Source organism: Athene noctua, chromosome 24 (assembly GCF_965140245.1).
Source record: "Athene noctua chromosome 24, bAthNoc1.hap1.1, whole genome shotgun sequence".
NCBI classification, from domain to species: Eukaryota; Metazoa; Chordata; class Aves; order Strigiformes; family Strigidae; genus Athene; species Athene noctua.
Window position 1 is genome coordinate 1,395,145 of NC_134060.1, and position 17,423 is coordinate 1,412,567.

The 17,423-nt window shown below is 47.8% G+C and overlaps 1 protein-coding gene across 1 annotated transcript; it reads right to left on the reverse strand.

Moving 5' to 3' along the window:
* Positions 1-1,277: 1,277 nt before the first annotated feature.
* LOC141970046 (protein argonaute-4) lies at positions 1,278-17,080 on the reverse strand. Its single transcript, XM_074926356.1, has 18 exons — positions 16,749-17,080; positions 13,423-13,588; positions 12,605-12,725; positions 11,424-11,605; positions 10,911-11,047; positions 10,682-10,816; positions 10,421-10,508; positions 9,842-9,989; positions 9,648-9,767; positions 9,305-9,433; positions 9,017-9,150; positions 8,028-8,212; positions 7,562-7,721; positions 6,673-6,988; positions 6,291-6,425; positions 5,393-5,494; positions 5,041-5,240; positions 1,278-4,940 (listed from the first exon to the last, which is right to left on the reverse strand). Exons 1-18 carry the CDS (start codon positions 16,765-16,767, stop codon positions 4,832-4,834), a joined length of 2,586 nt encoding a protein of 861 aa, XP_074782457.1. The 5' UTR covers positions 16,768-17,080; the 3' UTR covers positions 1,278-4,831.
* Positions 17,081-17,423: the final 343 nt, after the last annotated feature.

The following is a 17,423-nucleotide window of genomic DNA, read 5'->3' on the forward strand; positions in this document are numbered from 1 at the left end:
CGCCTCAGCGCGCACGCGCCGCCGCCGCCGCCCGGCCCCCCGCGCCCAACAAAGGCGGCGCCCGACGGACCCGCCGCCATCTTGGGCCCGAGGCGAGGCGGCGCGGCCGCCACCGGGGCTGCTGCCGGCGGGGAGGAGGGGACACCCGCACACGCGCACCCCGGGTGGCACCGGGGGAGGGAAACCGGGCCGTGCCGGGGGGCGGCCCTGGGGGGGAGCCCCGGCCCGGCGGAGCACCGCCCGCCCGCCCGCGCTCGGGCCTGCGCTCCGCTCCGCAGCCAGAGGCATTTTTTTCGTGTTTTTTGGTTTTTTTTTTTCCCTTTTTTTGACTCGTTTTGTGCTGTCAAGCGCAGGAGGAAGCGATGGGGGAAGCAGGTCTCGTAGCAGCAGCTTTTTTGTTATTCCTGAGGTGCTCAGGGCCCCCCACGGCCCCACTCCTCCCAACCCATCAGAACTGGCCAGAAAGGGCCCGTCTGCCCCCCCGGTGTTAGACTTGCCCTCCCCAGGCCTGTGCACGGGCAACACCAGACCCTGCGGCACAACTTTGATAATCGAGGTAAAAACCCCAGCAGCCTTGTTTCAAGAGAAGGCTGAAGGAGAAGAGGTTTGTAACCCCCCCGCCTGCGTCGTGTCAGGGAGCGGAAGGTGTTGCCCGAAGCTGAACCATCCCGGTTCCCAAACCCCCCGAATCTCCCTCCGCTGCGAATGAATTAACACCTGGCAGGGGTTGGGGGGAGATGCAGGTTATTTTAAGCGATCACGTCCACATAGAGCCATCACGTTTTCGCCTCCTCCAAAAGTTTTTTCTGTCCTCTGGTGACTTTTAGTGAAGGACGGTTGTCTGAAGAAACAACAAACCCTCACCTGAAACAGAGAAGATGAATAAACAAACAGCTCTTTCATTTATTAATTGGCGACTCTAAGATAGAAGCACTTCTCCAGGCAGATACAGAGTCTGCCGACACTGTTATTTTCTCTAGACAAGTGCTATATAATTTCTGAGAACATTAAAAGAAAAAAATAGGCCCACCCTGAACATCTCCGGCCTCCGGCTCTGAACGAACCCTCCCTGTGGGAGCACTAGAGATGTGATCCCCGAGCACTTCCATCGCTTCCTCAGCCCATCAGAAATAAATAGGTTGTGGCAATGAGTTCCACAGGTTACACATTGTGTACAAGTTTTAATTAAAAGTTAAATAATTTAAGACATTTGTTTACAGGCAACAGTATCAGTTGCTCACTCTGTACATTGCATTTATTAGACATCAACAAGGAAAAACAGAACATTTGGCACAAGAATGCCAATTTTTTTTTATTATTATTATTATTATTATTTTTGGACACATGAACACAAAATATCCCTGCAGGCTAAAAAAAAAAAAAAAAAATTACATTGCAAGTTGTACACGACCAGCATCTTACCGCAACATGGGGCTGCTAACCCACCCATAACAGTTTAGAAAGAGTACCTCGTATTGCTATAGACATACATCCAGTCCAAATTTAATAAAATACAATTTTAAACATTACGAGTCTAACAATATAGAAACAAAAATTACATCGTAAGTCAAAAAGAACAAATGCAAACATTTTACACTGAAGTTTCAGCCTCTAGACATAGAAATATGAAAATGTCAATAGCAAGGTATAAGAAAATCTGAAAGTGATTATTACAAGATCTTTCCTCCAATGCACAAGGAAAAAACCTTGTAGTTGAACCAGTATTGATACAATGCCCTCCAAACCCCGCCTTCCGAAAATGAAAGCGGAGTTACTCCCTTGCTATTGAGCAAGAAAAATCCTACAGCACATCCACAAAGGTAGTTTGGGGGGTGGGTTTTGTCAAACGCTGGATCTGAACCAAGGGGCCCTTCCCCGTCCGGAGAGCGAAGCTGCTGCTGGGGGTGAGGGGGTGCGGCGCAGCGGGGGGCGCGGGGGCCCCTCGGCCCGCGGGGAGCGGCTGCAGGCACGACACCAAACTGGGGACTTAGAGCGAGAAAGAAGCCAGGCTGGTCACAGCTTTGAGACAGGCTAACTAGTGATTGCCAGAGCTTGTTCAGAATTCAGCTGTTCACAAAGCAAGCAGAACGGGTTTGAAAAAATGGGATTTCTGCGCTTTTTTTTTTTTTTTTTTTTTAAATGTCAACCACCCCCTTCCCCAACTCTTTAAACTTTGCTACATTTAAAATCTTTCACACCACATAGCTACAGTGGCCAACAGGCTTTATTTATAAAAAAACAAAACGAAACAAAACACCCTAAGAACTACATCTACAGAATGCACATCTTCCCATTGATTGACACATGCATAACGATTCAGTCAGGCCCAGGGGGTTAATCCAGACCGTCAAGCCCAACCTCCAGACTTGGACTCAGACCTGTGTAGGACAGCGTTGCCCAAACTTTGATCTTCCCGTCACCACCACGCAGGGTCCCGAGCTCTGGGGCTCTTCCCCCAGAGCACCAGCCCCAGGGAAGGCTCTCGCCCTGCGCCCAGGCCTAGCCCAGGTCTAACCACCCCGTAGTCCGAGGTTAAATGTTCAGTCCAGTCACAGGCAAACAAAGGAGAGGCTCTCACTTCACTCAATCTGAACTAGGAGTGCTTGGCACTGGACAACGAACTGGTGATAAAACTAAGTATTTCTTACGCACCCTTGATTAAACCAGTGACACTCCTGCCTAGTGCACAAACCCAAAATAGCGATCTTTGAACCTACAACCTAAAAAGGGTGCTCAGTTTCTTTTCAAGGTGCCAAAGTTCTCCATGTGTGTTGGGTCAGTCGGAGTTCATTCTAAAAAGGGGTTTTTTGTATTCTCCCTGAACGAGTACTGAGAAAAGCAGCCATCTAGCTGAAGCAGCGGTCAGTCTCCCACCCACATGTCCTGATTTTATTACACAAGTGAGGTATTCTTTAAACAAAAATTTAAAAAAAAATAAGAAGAATATTTTCTTTTTTCAATCTAAACCTGTCCACAGTATGTGCCAGGAGCAGAGTTCGCTTCAGTCCCATTTCTAACAGAAATTTTTAAAGTTTAAACTTAATGAGACGTACCACTCGAAAGAAGATTATAAAACTGTTTGAAGACTAAGTTCAGTGTACTCTGGTACAACTGAAAAGAACAGCATTTAGAAATGTAAACTTTAATTTATTTACAAGCTTAAAGACTGAAGGAAACAGCATTTCATATTGCTGAAATTTTGAGGGGGCTGGTTCCTACGCTTTGGAACAGCAGACAACTTAGCAGCAAACCCCACACGACTATCAGAGACCACAGTGCAATCGTTGGACTTCTCAAACCTCCGTTATCAAAGTAGTGGTGTTGGCTCGACTCAGTTTAGGAATAAGCTTTCCACCTGCCCTAACTCAGGTTAACACTAAGAGGAATCTAGTCTTAACGTACTATGGTTGTGGATTCCAAGAGCAGTCAGTGAAACCAAGCCCCTGTTCTTTATTACACGTTGCAGCTGAAAAAAAAGCCAAGCAGATTTAAAAAACCCTAATTTCTAGGCTGGGACAGAATCAGTCTATGGGACTTACACTGGTTAAAACATGCTGTTGGATGCAGTTGTGTGTGCAACCCAGATTTCCAGGGGGGGAAAAAAAGTTTAAAATGCTGGTACAAGTCCTTAGGTTGCCTGTCACACAATACATTTAGACTGTACAGATTGGCAAGCCTTTCCTACACGTAACACCCAGTTTCCAAGCTTATAAAAAATGTTGTAGACAGGACACCAACAGTGAATATAAAACAGTTAAAAAGAATTCTTAAAAAAAGCATGGAAGTGCGTCTTTTCTAATTAGTTTCAGAAACTGCCAAATTGTGTGTTCAGAAAACGACACGAGAATGTCGGTTAAACTCATGCACAATCCTCAGCTAGAAAATTACACTGTTAGGGGGGCTTAAAAAACAAATATTTATTGCCAAAGTTAAACCTTCTATGAGAAAAAAGTTTTAAAATCACTTAGATTTATCAAACCACACAGCAGCATAAAGTGGGCACTTTTGTAAAAGTTTGCAAAATACCTAAAAGCTAATTTTTTTTTTTTTTTTCCTGTTTTTATCATTTTTAGAGGGGGGAATGATGGTTCAGTACTTGTTACGATACCATGGCAGTATTATTTGTAACCATTACAATTAAAATCTACTGACAGGCATCACTATCTGGTTATATTACACATTCACAGAACAAGAACCACCTATTTGAACTCGCAGTATAGTGCAATTGCTTTGCAGCCGAAGTCTGCAGAGATTAAAAAGATAATTAGTAAAACTGACAAAAAACTGCAATACCTGTGAAAGTTATGCTCGTTAAAAGGCATTTACAGTAGTGAAGTCTAAAATCTCCATTAAAAAATCTATGGCCCCACACAATAGAACAATTACATTTAACTGGAGTAAAACGTTTTGCCATAATATGCATATACTCACTAAGCAGTGCGTGGAGACGGGGGATCAGTCGTCATGATAAACTAATGGGATGAGAAGATAACTTAAAAACGACAGCTAGCAAAATATTCAATAGAAACCTTTCGTGCCAAGTCCTTTAAAAATTTCAGGATGATCTGCCTTTTGCGCTTTGAGGTAAAAATTCAGTCCAATGCATCAGAAAAGACAGTCTGTGGATTCCCATGACATAAAACAATGAAACAAATGGCTCAATTGTGTTGGTGCATCAGACATTGCTGTGAAGTACAGATTCAGTGCGACTGGTCAGAGCTGCTGGTAGTGGGCAGTCTGAAATCAACTGGGCCCTAGCTAGAGCAGTAGGCGTTCAAACCGTTTCAGGACTGCGCGGGTTGTTGGTTTTGCCTCGTCTTCCCAGATGCTCTCAAGCAAAATACATGGTATGCTGAGTGTCGTGGTGGATCTGCACCGCCTTCGCCAGAGCCTGAGGGTCGCGGCCGTTGCTCTGTCCCGACACGTGGCTGCCTTCAGCGCTGTAAGAGCACAGACACACGCGGAGAAGCGTCAAGGACCCAGCGTCACCCCTCAGGCCACTCTGCTGACTACCAAGAGGACGAGGACACAGCTCCTCACCTGTCGTGATCCTTGTCCACGAGGTGGTACCTGGCCCGAAACGCCACCAGCCGGGCGTAGTACGCGGGAGCCGGAATAGAGACCGACCGCGTGCACCGCACGTACGTGTGACACAGCTGGTACGTCAAGAGCTGCAGCTCGTCTGCGGTGAAACAGTTGTCGTCCCACAAGACCTGGTAGTGGGAGGGCCGGCTGGTTCCCTGGGGAGGACAGAGCAGCAGTCAGCCGCGGAGCGGCAACACACGCAGAGGCCGTACCCGAGGGCTGTACCTTCTGTCAGGGCACCACTGCTCATCGGGACGACTGTAAGGGTTTAGTCCCACAGGCCGAGCACAGCAGAGCGGAAAGTTACCTGAATTCCTGCATGGCTACAGAGGTAAAAGTCAAATTCGGAAGGATGTGTGATCGTGCTGTCCACAGTAGTGCCTGCTGGTACGTTGCCGCTCTTACCCACCTACGGAGGAAAGGTTATTATTAGCATCAGGGTTTTTTTGGAAGTGACCCAAAAATACCTCCTAAGGTAGGCTCTACTTACAGCTGCTTGAGGATTTACTGCTCAAAAAGGTGGAAAAATATTAAGGTCATTTACATAGGAGGAATGAAAATGTTCTCTGTGAGTTCATTTTTAGAAACTTCACCAAATCCAACTGGTGTGTCATCAGAGAAAAATAAAGTACTTGCCAGTACCATTAAAATCGCAGAGTGGGATAAAGCCCACACAAGTAATTCAGGATCCAAAAATGCAGATTTTCTGAAATAATTTTATTTCATAGCCTTGTTTGCACTCACACCCCCGAGATCTGCCTTTTTTTAGCAAACCCGAGATCAAGAACTTTCCTAAAGAAGGTTCCTTAGCTGGCTGGTGGATTTGTGCCATAGGCAAATCTTACAGATGCATCTAGAGACAGAACAGGCAACAAACTGAACAACTAGTTCAGTTTATAGTCAGGAATCCCAGACTATAAAAACCCAGGCTACAGCTCCAGGCACGCAAAAACAGGGATATAGAGCACGCCTACTCCAAAAGGGGCTGGGAACAAGCTGTTCCATCTGACCGCTTGATCTAGAGCAACAAAAAAAGGGGAGGAACTGGTTATTTTGGTAGAGAAAGCCTGTTACTGCACAGCACCGCTACTGCTTGGGCAGCTGAATTCAGCTTTAGTGGGCAAGACGGATACCACCCCGCTTCACCAAACAATCTTACTTCCCTGCTGCCATCACCTCCTTCTTATGCAGTCAACATTACTTGCCCTTTCGGTTTTGTCAGCACAGAATAGTCTGGTGTGATGCCTTTTCTGCACAACAATGTAGGTTATTCCTGGTCTATAATCTTCTTCCAAACTAATACAGGCCTTCCGGATTGCTATCAGTTCTGGCCAAGCTACCTAGAAGTAGAAGATTTGACTATTAGGTGCTGAACTCAGTATTATTTGTGTTACTTTCATTTTTTCCCTGCGTACAAAAGCCACTTGGTAACGAACGTGACCAGATGGGGTAACTGTACGTCGTGCTTGCCCGGGAAAACTCAGTGAAACCGTTAACTGTCCCCATAACAAGTGCAATCCACGTGAACAGGTAAATTTTCAAGGGCCGATCCCTTTTCACAAGCAGCGAGAAGTCATTAGGCAATACCTGCTTCATCTGTCCTTCGGATACTCCCCCTCTGTAGTAAATGATCCTCGTGGGCTTGAATCGAGTGGATTTGTAAAACTGGATCAATAGTTCTCGCACCATGTTAGTCAGGTCCTGTATCACCTCCTGACTGTAGAGCAGCTCCTGGGAGGTCTCCTGGCGCGAGGTCTGCACCCGCACCGTGGCGCAGTAGCGGCTCGGGTGCCCGTCCATGCTGCCCACCACAGCAGCTATGGAGGGCTTCTTCCCATCCCCGGCGGGAGGGTGAGTCACGTCTGCTCCCAGAAAGATCACTGGCTGCTGGAACACCGATGGCCTGTTTAACGTGATTAAGGTTTATTAAATAATAAATCATGACAACACAAAGAAGGGGTGGGGGGAGCGGTAAGGAAACTTTTACAAATTACAACCGAGGAAGGTGTATCCAAACCATTAAACACAAGTAAAACCCTGTCGGAATCCTGAAAGACAAAGTTCTCTGCCTCAAGCTCTTACAGTCCAAAGGGAACAGAAAGGGAAAAGGACCACAGGCAAAGTTACCAGCATTTATCCCAAGTCGCTCCTGCGCCCTCCGCTCCGTTACACAGTGTGCTGGAGGAGGTGGCAAGAGGAAAAGGAAAACTGAGCAAACCCAACAGCAGGAAAAAGAAACATGGGGGAAAAAAAGCCTTTGTGAGCTTGTTTGCACACACACTGCCGGATGGCTCTAACACTGGAGATGAGCACGGGGCTTTCTGGGCTGACTCCGAATGCGGAAGCATCCTTCTCTGTCCGCTTCAGACCGTCGGTGTTCTAAAGCACGTAATATTTTGAAAGGTATCAGTGAACTAAACAACACCGTTTTGCTTGAGAACCCAGACTTCAAGGAGAGCTGTAGATTTAATCTCACCTTTGATGAGGTACAAGCACATTGTTGATTCCTCCAAGCTTTGCATTTATCTTCAGACACAGGTTGGACAGCGTTTGTGGTGAGGTTTTTACCACGTTCTTTACCTGAACACACTGAGTGGCCATTCCTAGAAGAGTGTCACCAACCCGCTTTACTTCAGCTGTGACAGAAAAATAAGTTAGTGGTTCCAATTACCTGAGCAGTCAAGTCGTTCCATCTGCTTTCTCTCTTTTTTTTTTTTTTCAAATGTTATCATAATTCAGATCCTTAAAAGTTCACTGACAGAGATTCAGTTTGCTCTTTGGCAATACAGAAGCACTCCAATCAGCCCTGACAAACTCATCTCCAAAACCCCCTTTTAAATAGAACATATTGCCTGCTCTGTCTCCTTCCTCCAGCTGAAGTGCATACCGAGATCCCCGCTTGCCGTACAACTAATTAACACGCCACAGCCTCTTCTCCGTACCGTACACGGGCGTCTTTCCAGGTAGAATCACCACGATCAGCTGCAGGCCAACATAAGTCAGTTTTAAGTGTTTAAACATGGGCTCCACGCTGTCCGCACCCTGGGCGTATTTACAGAAACAGGGCTGCCCCTGGATCGGCATCCCCGCGTCCTTCGAGATCTTGCGCAGCTGGTCAGTAAAACTCCTGAAAATTCAATATAAATGGATTGGTCCCGGCCTTTTCACTATGTTTTACTTTGTCATTAATTTTATCAGCAAGATCTAAGCCATATCAGCTATTTCACATCGCTTCCAATTTGACACTACAGTAGGTTTTTTTTAGCAGCTCTATCACTGTAAAGAACTCACTAATATGATTCTAATCCTGTCTGAAGAAGTTTCATAAGCCTCTGTTTCTGTAATTTTAGAGCTCTTGGGGAAAGAAACATACTTTTAAGTTGAATATTCTGAGGCAGATTCCCAAACTAATAGTGACGCTCTGGTAGATCTTCACTCATCCACCAAACTTATCTGAGCATTACTGCAACTACGATTTTTGCCAAACATTTTCAGTGGTTCACACAACCTCTATCTTTAGGATTCTGTAGTGTCATTTTAAGGACAGGGGAAAAAATGTGACATATGTTGCCTGGGAGGTGGTAAAGGTTAAGAAAAAAAAAAAAAAAAAAAAGAGTTCATGTTTTAGAATGAAAGACCATCATCAGTTATTTGTAAAAACAACCCAGGACATGTGGAATGCAGCATCCAGAGCAGGAAACACAGCCTCAGTGGCAAGGGAATTAATGCTTTTCCTAGCTGGCCCATTAGGTTATGAACTTTGTCATAGTCTCCTCCCAAGCTGTAAATATTTAAGACTCTGCAGAACTGTCATTTCCTCTTTTTTACTACTGAATGCATTAAAATCAACTTAGACTGCATATCACCTTTCAGAAATATGAGGAAAATAAACCTTGAAATAGGTATCCTGAATAAATAGGAAAATACTTACTTTAGTAAGTCTTCCCTGCATTGTTTTTGAGGAGCAAAACAGGCAACAGCCCAAACTTTAATCTCAATGCCAGCATAGAACTGTTTCCCTCTCATGTCCCACACACCTTGGTTTGGTGTGGCCACAGTCTTGTTCTAGGTAAAAAACCAAAGGCAAATTAAAACTAAAATGCTGCTTTGTTTTGACTACAGCCGAACAGTGCTCAGAGGAAGCCCTATGAGGCGACACACAAAACACTTAATGAATTTAAATAACCTCAGGACAAGGTATTTTGCATGGAACACTCACCCTGCCTCCGTACTGCAGCATCGGCGCTGGCAAAACTCTGCCTGTCAGCTCTGTCATTTCGTTATGGACAACGATACCGAACTCCTTCAGGTACGGATCAGGCCCACCAACCATACTGTTACTTTTCACCTGGGGACAAGAAACGTGGTTACGTAGCTACACCTTCGGGCGGCTCTGTCCCCTTTGCTATGAACGGGCTTTCGAGTTAAAAGGATTTATTTTGAAGAAGTCCGATTTTTTTAACTTCTGCAGCTCTTGGTCATTCTGCTGAGCATGACGTGCGCTACAGCGCTGCTGGGAGAGCCACGCGGAGTCGCAAACGCAGACTGGACAAAACACTTACTAGTCTGCTGATTTCTTCCTGTCGGTCCGGTGCAGATCTCGCGGTTGCTTTTATCATCGTCGACGTCTGATTGTCCGTTAGCTTCTTGATACATCTCTGGCCTGCCACTATGTTACACACCTAGAGGAGCAGCAGGAGGGGGCGTGAGACCCTTTAGCAGAGGCTGCACCGCAACGCGAGAGGAAGAGTCTTACCTCAAGCGGTAAGTACGTGTGTTTCTGTTCCTGTCCTACTTGGAGACAGGGAAGGTGAGGATATTTTAGCTGCAGACTGTACTTCTGCTTAAAATACTGAGCTACTGTACACTCCATTGCTTGCCCATTTTCCAGCTGCAGAGGAAACCTATAAAGGACATTTGTTCTGGTTAGACTTTTCAAAAAATATTTTTTTTTTTAAAGAAAAAAATGGTATGGAAAAATCTCTTCCAGACTAGAAATGCTGGAAACATTTATTTTCCTTAACTACAGTATCTCTTCTTTATGAAAAGATTTTATAAACTATATACTGAACTTCTCACAGCTATTTTAAAAAAAATATAGCCTTTAATAACTATATTTAAAAGCCAGGATACAGCTTCAGTTTTCCCCTGTTCAAGGAAATAAAGCAGTGGTCTAAACCCACACTGTCCCTCTACTTCACTAAGATCAAACATTCTTGTAAAGCCACACAGCTGCTTCACCTCCAGAATCAACCACTCTTGCACAAGCAATACACCCAGTATAGCTACGAGGTTCAGGGTTTTTAAAATTGTCAGAAAGTGCTCGTATACATACGTCTGATGACTGGCTGGTCGCCGAGTAACATTGCAAACTCGGTATTTTCTCTTCATCTGGCCACAATGGGTAACCTCCACTTTTAGACCTGAAAACCCAACACAAAAGTCATCTAAATCAATTCAGGCGTAGGAGTCACCTTTGAGAGAGACAAAGGCAATAAGGAACAGGCCGGCTTCCCAAGAGCCTTGCAAATTTTCATTACAATGTAATACGAGCAGGTTTCCAGTATTTTGTGGCAGCTTTAGACCAAGCCTTTACCTCTGATTTCTTTGGTAAACTTGACACGCTGGGAGTCCGTAAGAGGCTTGGTTTGTTCATTGATGTTCTGAATGTCCAAGACCTCACACATGAACTCAATGATAGGCTGGGCACGATAGAAAGCAGTTGCTGACACTAAGATTAAAAAAAAAAAAACACAAACCCAGGACATTTAATTTAGAAGCAGAAAGAACTCTGCTCCATTAGCGAGACAGAATTTCCTACATACCATCAATGTTGAGCATCATGTTCCACATGGCAGGTCTGACCGACTGGTGGAAACCGAACCAGACCTCCCTGCCCCCTCCCAGGGGGTGGTAGTAACCTTCGGGGGGGGAGAAGAAGGAGCGGCCGACGGGAGTGTACCTGAGAAAATAAGAAAATTAATACTTCGATCATTCCTTTCTGATACACCTTTTTACATTCAAGCTTATATTGTTTCAAACACATTTCTAGGGTATGTTAGGACTGTCAGAGCTAACTGATGGCGAGCGTACAAAGCCTTTACTGCCTGCGGTTGGAAAGGCTACAGCAGGTTCCCGTTAGAAACATGACCAGCAGATACAAGTCCTGAGTTCAGATCAGATTTCCCTATTCTAGTGCAAATTCGTAAGGCGGGCGTTGAATTACACAACTGCATCCCTCACCCCTTCCACGGTAGGAAAGTGTAACAGCAGTAGAAGAGCAGCGGGTAAGAACGAACACAGACTTAAGCAGTCAGGAAGGCGCCAGAAGTACCCACCTCATGGAGGGGAGGTGCCGCGTGATCACGTCGAGCGCCTGCACAGAGTCCTCGGGAACTTCATTCAAGTGCCCCGCCAGAGCCTCCAGCAGCAGCTGAAGGCTGACGACTGACACCCACTGAATGGACACCTTAAACGTCTGGTCCTTCCCCTCCCCTGGAAGGGTCACCTCCATATCCACCTGACACAGAATTAAGCACAAGCTTTTGTTACAGATGGCAGACTATCACAACGCTAAGCAACATTATGTTTTTCTCCTAGGTATTCTCTGAATCTGTATTTTTGATGATTAGTTTGTTTAATTCTCTTAAAATATTACAATCAGTTTCCTTCCGATTTCGAAAGCATCTGATTTATTCATCGGAGAAACTGCACTGAGGTACCTTTAAATGTAAATTTTAAGCAGTCATTAGTATAGTGACATCAAAGCTCTGGAGAACTATGAGTCATTTTTTTTCAAGTCAGCCAGTTAATAGCAAGATGTCTTATGAACCAAACGGGAAGGCAAGAAAACCTTTTGGTCAAAAAGACGACTCATGGGGAAACACAAATCTCAGGGTTCTAGCACGGTACTTGAGATTATTCTCACACGCTGTCAGCCCGAAGGGCAAACGTGAACTCATCCTACGTACTCCTCGTGGCACTGTACCAGGGCCCCGGGGAGAAGAGCAGCTGGCGGTTAAGCTTTGTGTCAGGCCTGGTTAACCCAGGCTGGGACCTGTCAGGGCCAGGGCGCTGGCGAGCACGGCCCAGGACACGACGGGCCAGGGCAGCCCATCTAGTTGTTCTTAGGGAACGGGAGGACACATCTCAACGGGGCAGCCCATTTGTCATCTACAACTACTTCATCATTTAGCAACAGAACGAGGGTTAGAACAGTCAAAAAGGAAGTTTCTATCAGGGTGGAGAGAAAAAAAAAAAAAAATCTATTTGCAGCTGAAAGAGCACAACATATTAGTTCACACTATCACTGACAAATTCTCCAGCTGAAGAGTTGGGAATTAGACACTTCAGTAAAACACCAGGAAGTTCCTAGAGATCCCTGACGGGCACTGCCTGTCATTTCCAAGACCGTACTAATACGTGTGACAGCATTTTGGGTTTATGTCAATAAAAGAACACTTTTCAAATGACACTGTAACAGTTTTCCCCCAGAAAAACCACTTATTGTACCACTTACTCTATCCCGGCCAATAGGTAGGGGGTGTGCGGTGTACATGTTCCGCTTCCCATCGTACCCAGGCTGCCGATCGCCAAATATCTGCATCTTGAAGTGTCTCACCATTGTGTCCACCACCTCTCTACAGAGGGATTTATCAAGTTAGGTTCAAGAACAGCAAATCCAGCAACGGTCTTACGCAGTTTAAAATTCCTTTTTCCCATTTTCTTAAATGAGCAAGGTACAAGAAACAGCAACGCACCAGAGTACACCCAAGTCAACAGCAGGAGTTTTAGAGGTCACCTCCGCATTAAGACACCCGAGTTTCAGCACAGGGGTGCCTGCACGCCACGCAGGTATCCCTACTGTCCCATCGAAACAGGCCATGGAATCCGGAGAGCTCTTCAAACACTGGAGCAAGCTCAAGCATCTACCCTGGGGTGAGGGGGAAGCTCTGCGGATTGAGTCTATGGACAAAGCGTCCACACGCGGGCCCTAAAACGCTGGCGTCCATCTGCGAGCTGAATGCCCTCCCCTCAGCTGCTGCCTCACCTTTCTGTAAGACTGTGCAACAGTGACCAGGGACATTCACTTGGAGGCTGTTACATAAAACAAGCCGGAGTTCACCACTTTGGACGTCTCCCAGAGCCTCCCAGACTACAGGCTGATTGAAAATATCTTAATAAAAGTAAGGAGAATATTATAGTTCACTGAAAATCAACTGCTAACCTTCACTCAAACGTAAACTGGCCCGTAGCAGATGAAGAATTTCTAGGATGTACAGTTTTCTTAAATGGAGGCATATACACTTTTCAATTTTTTTGTTAAACAGCTCATACCTGTTCACTCTTCGGGGGCGTTTTTCTGGTTTGATATCTACATCATAGTGATAAACATCAATCTTAGGGATCTGAACCTGGAAATGGTTGGCTAGGAGGCGGATGGGTTTCCCAACAGTTCCCAGGCCTGGGCGACGGGGCGGCTGGAAAAGGCTTGCCGGGGGCCCTAGGGAAGTCAGATAAATATGTATGAGATGTAACGGATCATTCAGAGCAGTATCCTTTCAGGTGCACTTTAGCTGACTTTCTGACAGGGCAGAAGAAAATCTTCAGTAGCTTCCTGAGCTTGCAAATGAAGGTGTTCCACGTGGCTCAGCCCTCCAGCTGCTCGGAGCTTCCAGGTAAAAAACCCTGTTCCCTAAAGCATATAGAGGTTAGGGCCATACTTCGTTCTCAAAACTTCAGTAGCATTTATTCATGGCTGTGGTTATGAACTTCACAGAGTCCCGAGATGGAATGCAACCATTTACATATTATATATTTTTATGTAATGTAAAGATAAACGTATTCCTACCACCATTTCTAGAACTAGCCAATAGCCACACAAGCCACATGTTTTCATAGTTTTCACTACAGGCTTAAAGTTCAGATGTTACTGATTGTCACTCTTGGCATACTTAGGACATAGATCCCCAATTTTTATCTGAAAATTGGTGTTATCTGGAAACGGGTAAGGGATATTTTTATTCTAAGCTAAATTAAAAACATATTTTCATGTTGGATCTAAGCTAAAACAGTTCTGTCATTTCCTTTACATTGTGAACACATCACTTTTCTTAGTAGGGAAATACTTTTCCTCTAGAGCACAATTTCAGCCAATTTAAAATTCCAACACAAAGAAAGGAGCGAGGAGAGGTTTGGGCTTTCTTCTAAAAAGAAGAGTAAGCGAGAAGACATAAAGACAGGTATAGACTCCTAACAGACGTGGAGAAGATAATTTATTTGGGCAAAAGTAAAAGCTTCAGGAACAGTTCTAAGGACAACATTACTAGAGGCTTGAGAAAGTACTCAACACGCAAGCTAGTCACTAGTTAAGTCTTCAGCTAACTTCCTCAAAGTGTTAAGATCTGAGATACCATGTTAACAAGTTTAAACAGACCTTTTTTTTTTTTTAAATCTATTACAGCTTCAGCTGACGCTGCACAAAAAGCAAATTGAATTAATATATTTTCATGGGTTTTGTCTATATCTGCCAGTGCTTAGCGCGCTCAAAGTTTCTTTCCTCTGTGGAAAAGCAGCAAAGGAGAGGGGAAAATTATAATACAGGAACACACTAATAAACCGATCACAAAACTTGGGGCAAATTTAGTAAACATGAGACTGTGTCAACCCTCCAGTATCCATTTAAGTCAAGGAGGGAAGAGAAGCAGATCCTGTGGGAGGATGAAACTCATATTTCGGTACACTTCAGGGTGCAGCAATAAACTTTTAACACGGTCATAAACCAAAGCCAGGACCAAATCCAAACAACCTTCTACATGGGGTTTATAAGCCCTCCGATGGCTACCACATTACCAATTAAAATCACCGACCTGAGGACGCTAACCCCAGAATATTTTTAAGCAGAAGTAACACTTGAGAGGACGTAAGCAGCCGCAGCCCACTCGACACGTCAGCGCCCCAAAGCTGCAGCAGCAGGGTGGCTGCCGAGGCCACGGACATCCCACGCGACACCTCGCCGGCCCCGCACCCCCCCGGCTAACTGCGACTCCCCCCGGCGCTCCCGACGCCGCAGCTGAACTGCTTGCGGGGTACAACCTGGGCTTTCAAAACTACAGCTGTCTTGACAAGCGTGAATCATCAAGGGCAATCAAAGTTTGCTGCGCGTATTTGGATACTAGAGAGATGATCCATTAATCCCGCGCTAATTAGTCTGAAGTAAGTGCAGGCACTGACCTCCTGCAAGAGATTAAATGACAACTATATTTACCCATTTTCCTCCCTCGGTATTGACAAATTCTGTAAACAGGCATGGCAACGCTGACCTCAGTCGGTTTTGATCAAAGGAGATAAAACTTACATCTCTTCCTTTCTAAAGTTATTTCTCAAAGGATGCCAGAGGATAAGCTAAAACCTCTTTTCCCATTTGAAGCCAGGCTGCCCTGCAAGTCACACTTATTTTATCAGGGTTTTACCTGCTCAGCCCGACTGGGGTTATTTGTGCTGTTAGTCTTTTAATTTCTGCTACTCTGTGTCGATTACGGACTAAGCACCCTCAACCAAATTACTTCAGGCAGGAAACAGCTTTACAAAACTAAAAGAGGATCTACTTCTACAGTGGGAAGTCAGAGAGGACATGCCACACTGTACCTACGTACAGCAGGCTCTCCAGGTCAGCCCTTCACTATCGTAACATCTGGATTCTTCTGGAATTGCAGCTTTGTGTCAATAAACGTTTCCTATCACACCAAAATTAACACGACTCCGACTACAGCGATAGTTTGAACAGGAACTTGATGGGTAAGGTGCGGCAGACCACTTGGGTCAAGAAATAACGCCTTGCAGGCGTCTGATGGAAGAATAATCGTGGGGTAAGACAGAAGTAGGAAGGTGCCACATGCAAAACAGCACCTCTAGTTAACCGAAGTTTGTTAAAAAAATTAAAAATAACACCCGTATTCCCACAGAGTATCACCTTAGACTCTTAATACCGGCTCAATGTCAAAAATAAAACATTATTGCACAGCTCACAGGGCTCGTGAACACGCCGAGACCTGCGTGTGCCCCCCCCTCCCCTCCGCGGGCTGTCGCTGTCCCGCACCCCGGGCCACCCCCTGTTCACTCTCGGGACGGGACATCACCGGACAGCCCCGGGGAGGGAACCAAAAAAAAAAAATAAAGCAGAAAACTTCCACCGCAGTTCCCAGCAACCTGTTCAGCGGGAGCCGTGCGGGCACACGCGAACCTGCTCGGAAAGTTTAGCGACCTGCTGCAGTTCCTCTTTGAAGGAAAGCGCCCGGCGGCTGCCGAGCCGCCGCCGAGCCCGCCGGCCTGTCAGCCCGCCGCCGGCGGCCTGCTGCGGGGTCCCAGCGGCCCCGGGGCCCGCCGGGCCCGGCCTGCGGCACGGCACGGACCGGACCGCCCGCCCCAGGCCGCGGCGGCTGCCGGCCGGGCCCGGCCGCGAACGCCCGAGGATGGCGGGGGCAGCCCCGCGCCGGGGCCGGCCGGGCCCGCGGCCTCCTTCCCCCCGCGCTGACACGGCCCGCCGGGCCCGGAGCCGGGCCCGCGCCTGACAGGGCCGGCGCTGACCGCCACCGGCCAAGGCCGCGGCCGGCCGGGCCCCCGCGCCGCGGGCTGCCCCCCCTCCGCGCCCCCGCGGCTCTCACCGGGTCCCAGCGCTTCCATGGCGGTGGCGGCGGCCTCGCTGCGGTCCCCCCCGGCCCCGACGACCGCCCCGGGCCCCGCCGCCGGCCCCGCCGCCGCCGCGTAGCGCTTGATCTCCGGAATATTGGCTCCGGGGTGGGGGCCCGGCCCGGGAACGGTGGCGGCGGTGGCGGCGGGGCGCGGGGAGGAGGAAGAGGAGGGGGGGGGGGCGCGGCGGGGAGCGGTCCCCGCGCTCCGCTTCCCCGAGCGGCGGCGCAAACAATCCCCCCGCTGCGCCGCCGAGCCCGCGCGCGCCCCCGCCGCCGCCAGCACGCGCCGCCTCCCCCCGCGCGCGCCCCCCGCCGCCCGGGCGAGGACGAGGACGAGGACGAGGAGGAGGAGGAGGAGGAGGAGGAGGAAGACGAGGCAGACGAGGCCCCTCCACGCTGCCCGGCGCCGCCGGCTCGCGCACGCCGCGCCGCCCCCTGCCGGCGGGGGCGCGCACGCCGCCCGCACCCTTTCCGCGCCGGCGCGGCCCCGCGGCGGCAACAGGTGACGGCGGCGCCTTTCCCGCGCGCGGCCCCGCCCCGGCCCGGTCCCCGTGTCCCCCGGAGCGCCCCCCCCCCGGCACCCGACATCTGTTGGGAGGTTAATAATTAACGGAGCGGTGACCCAGGGCTCGGGCACACGCCGGGACA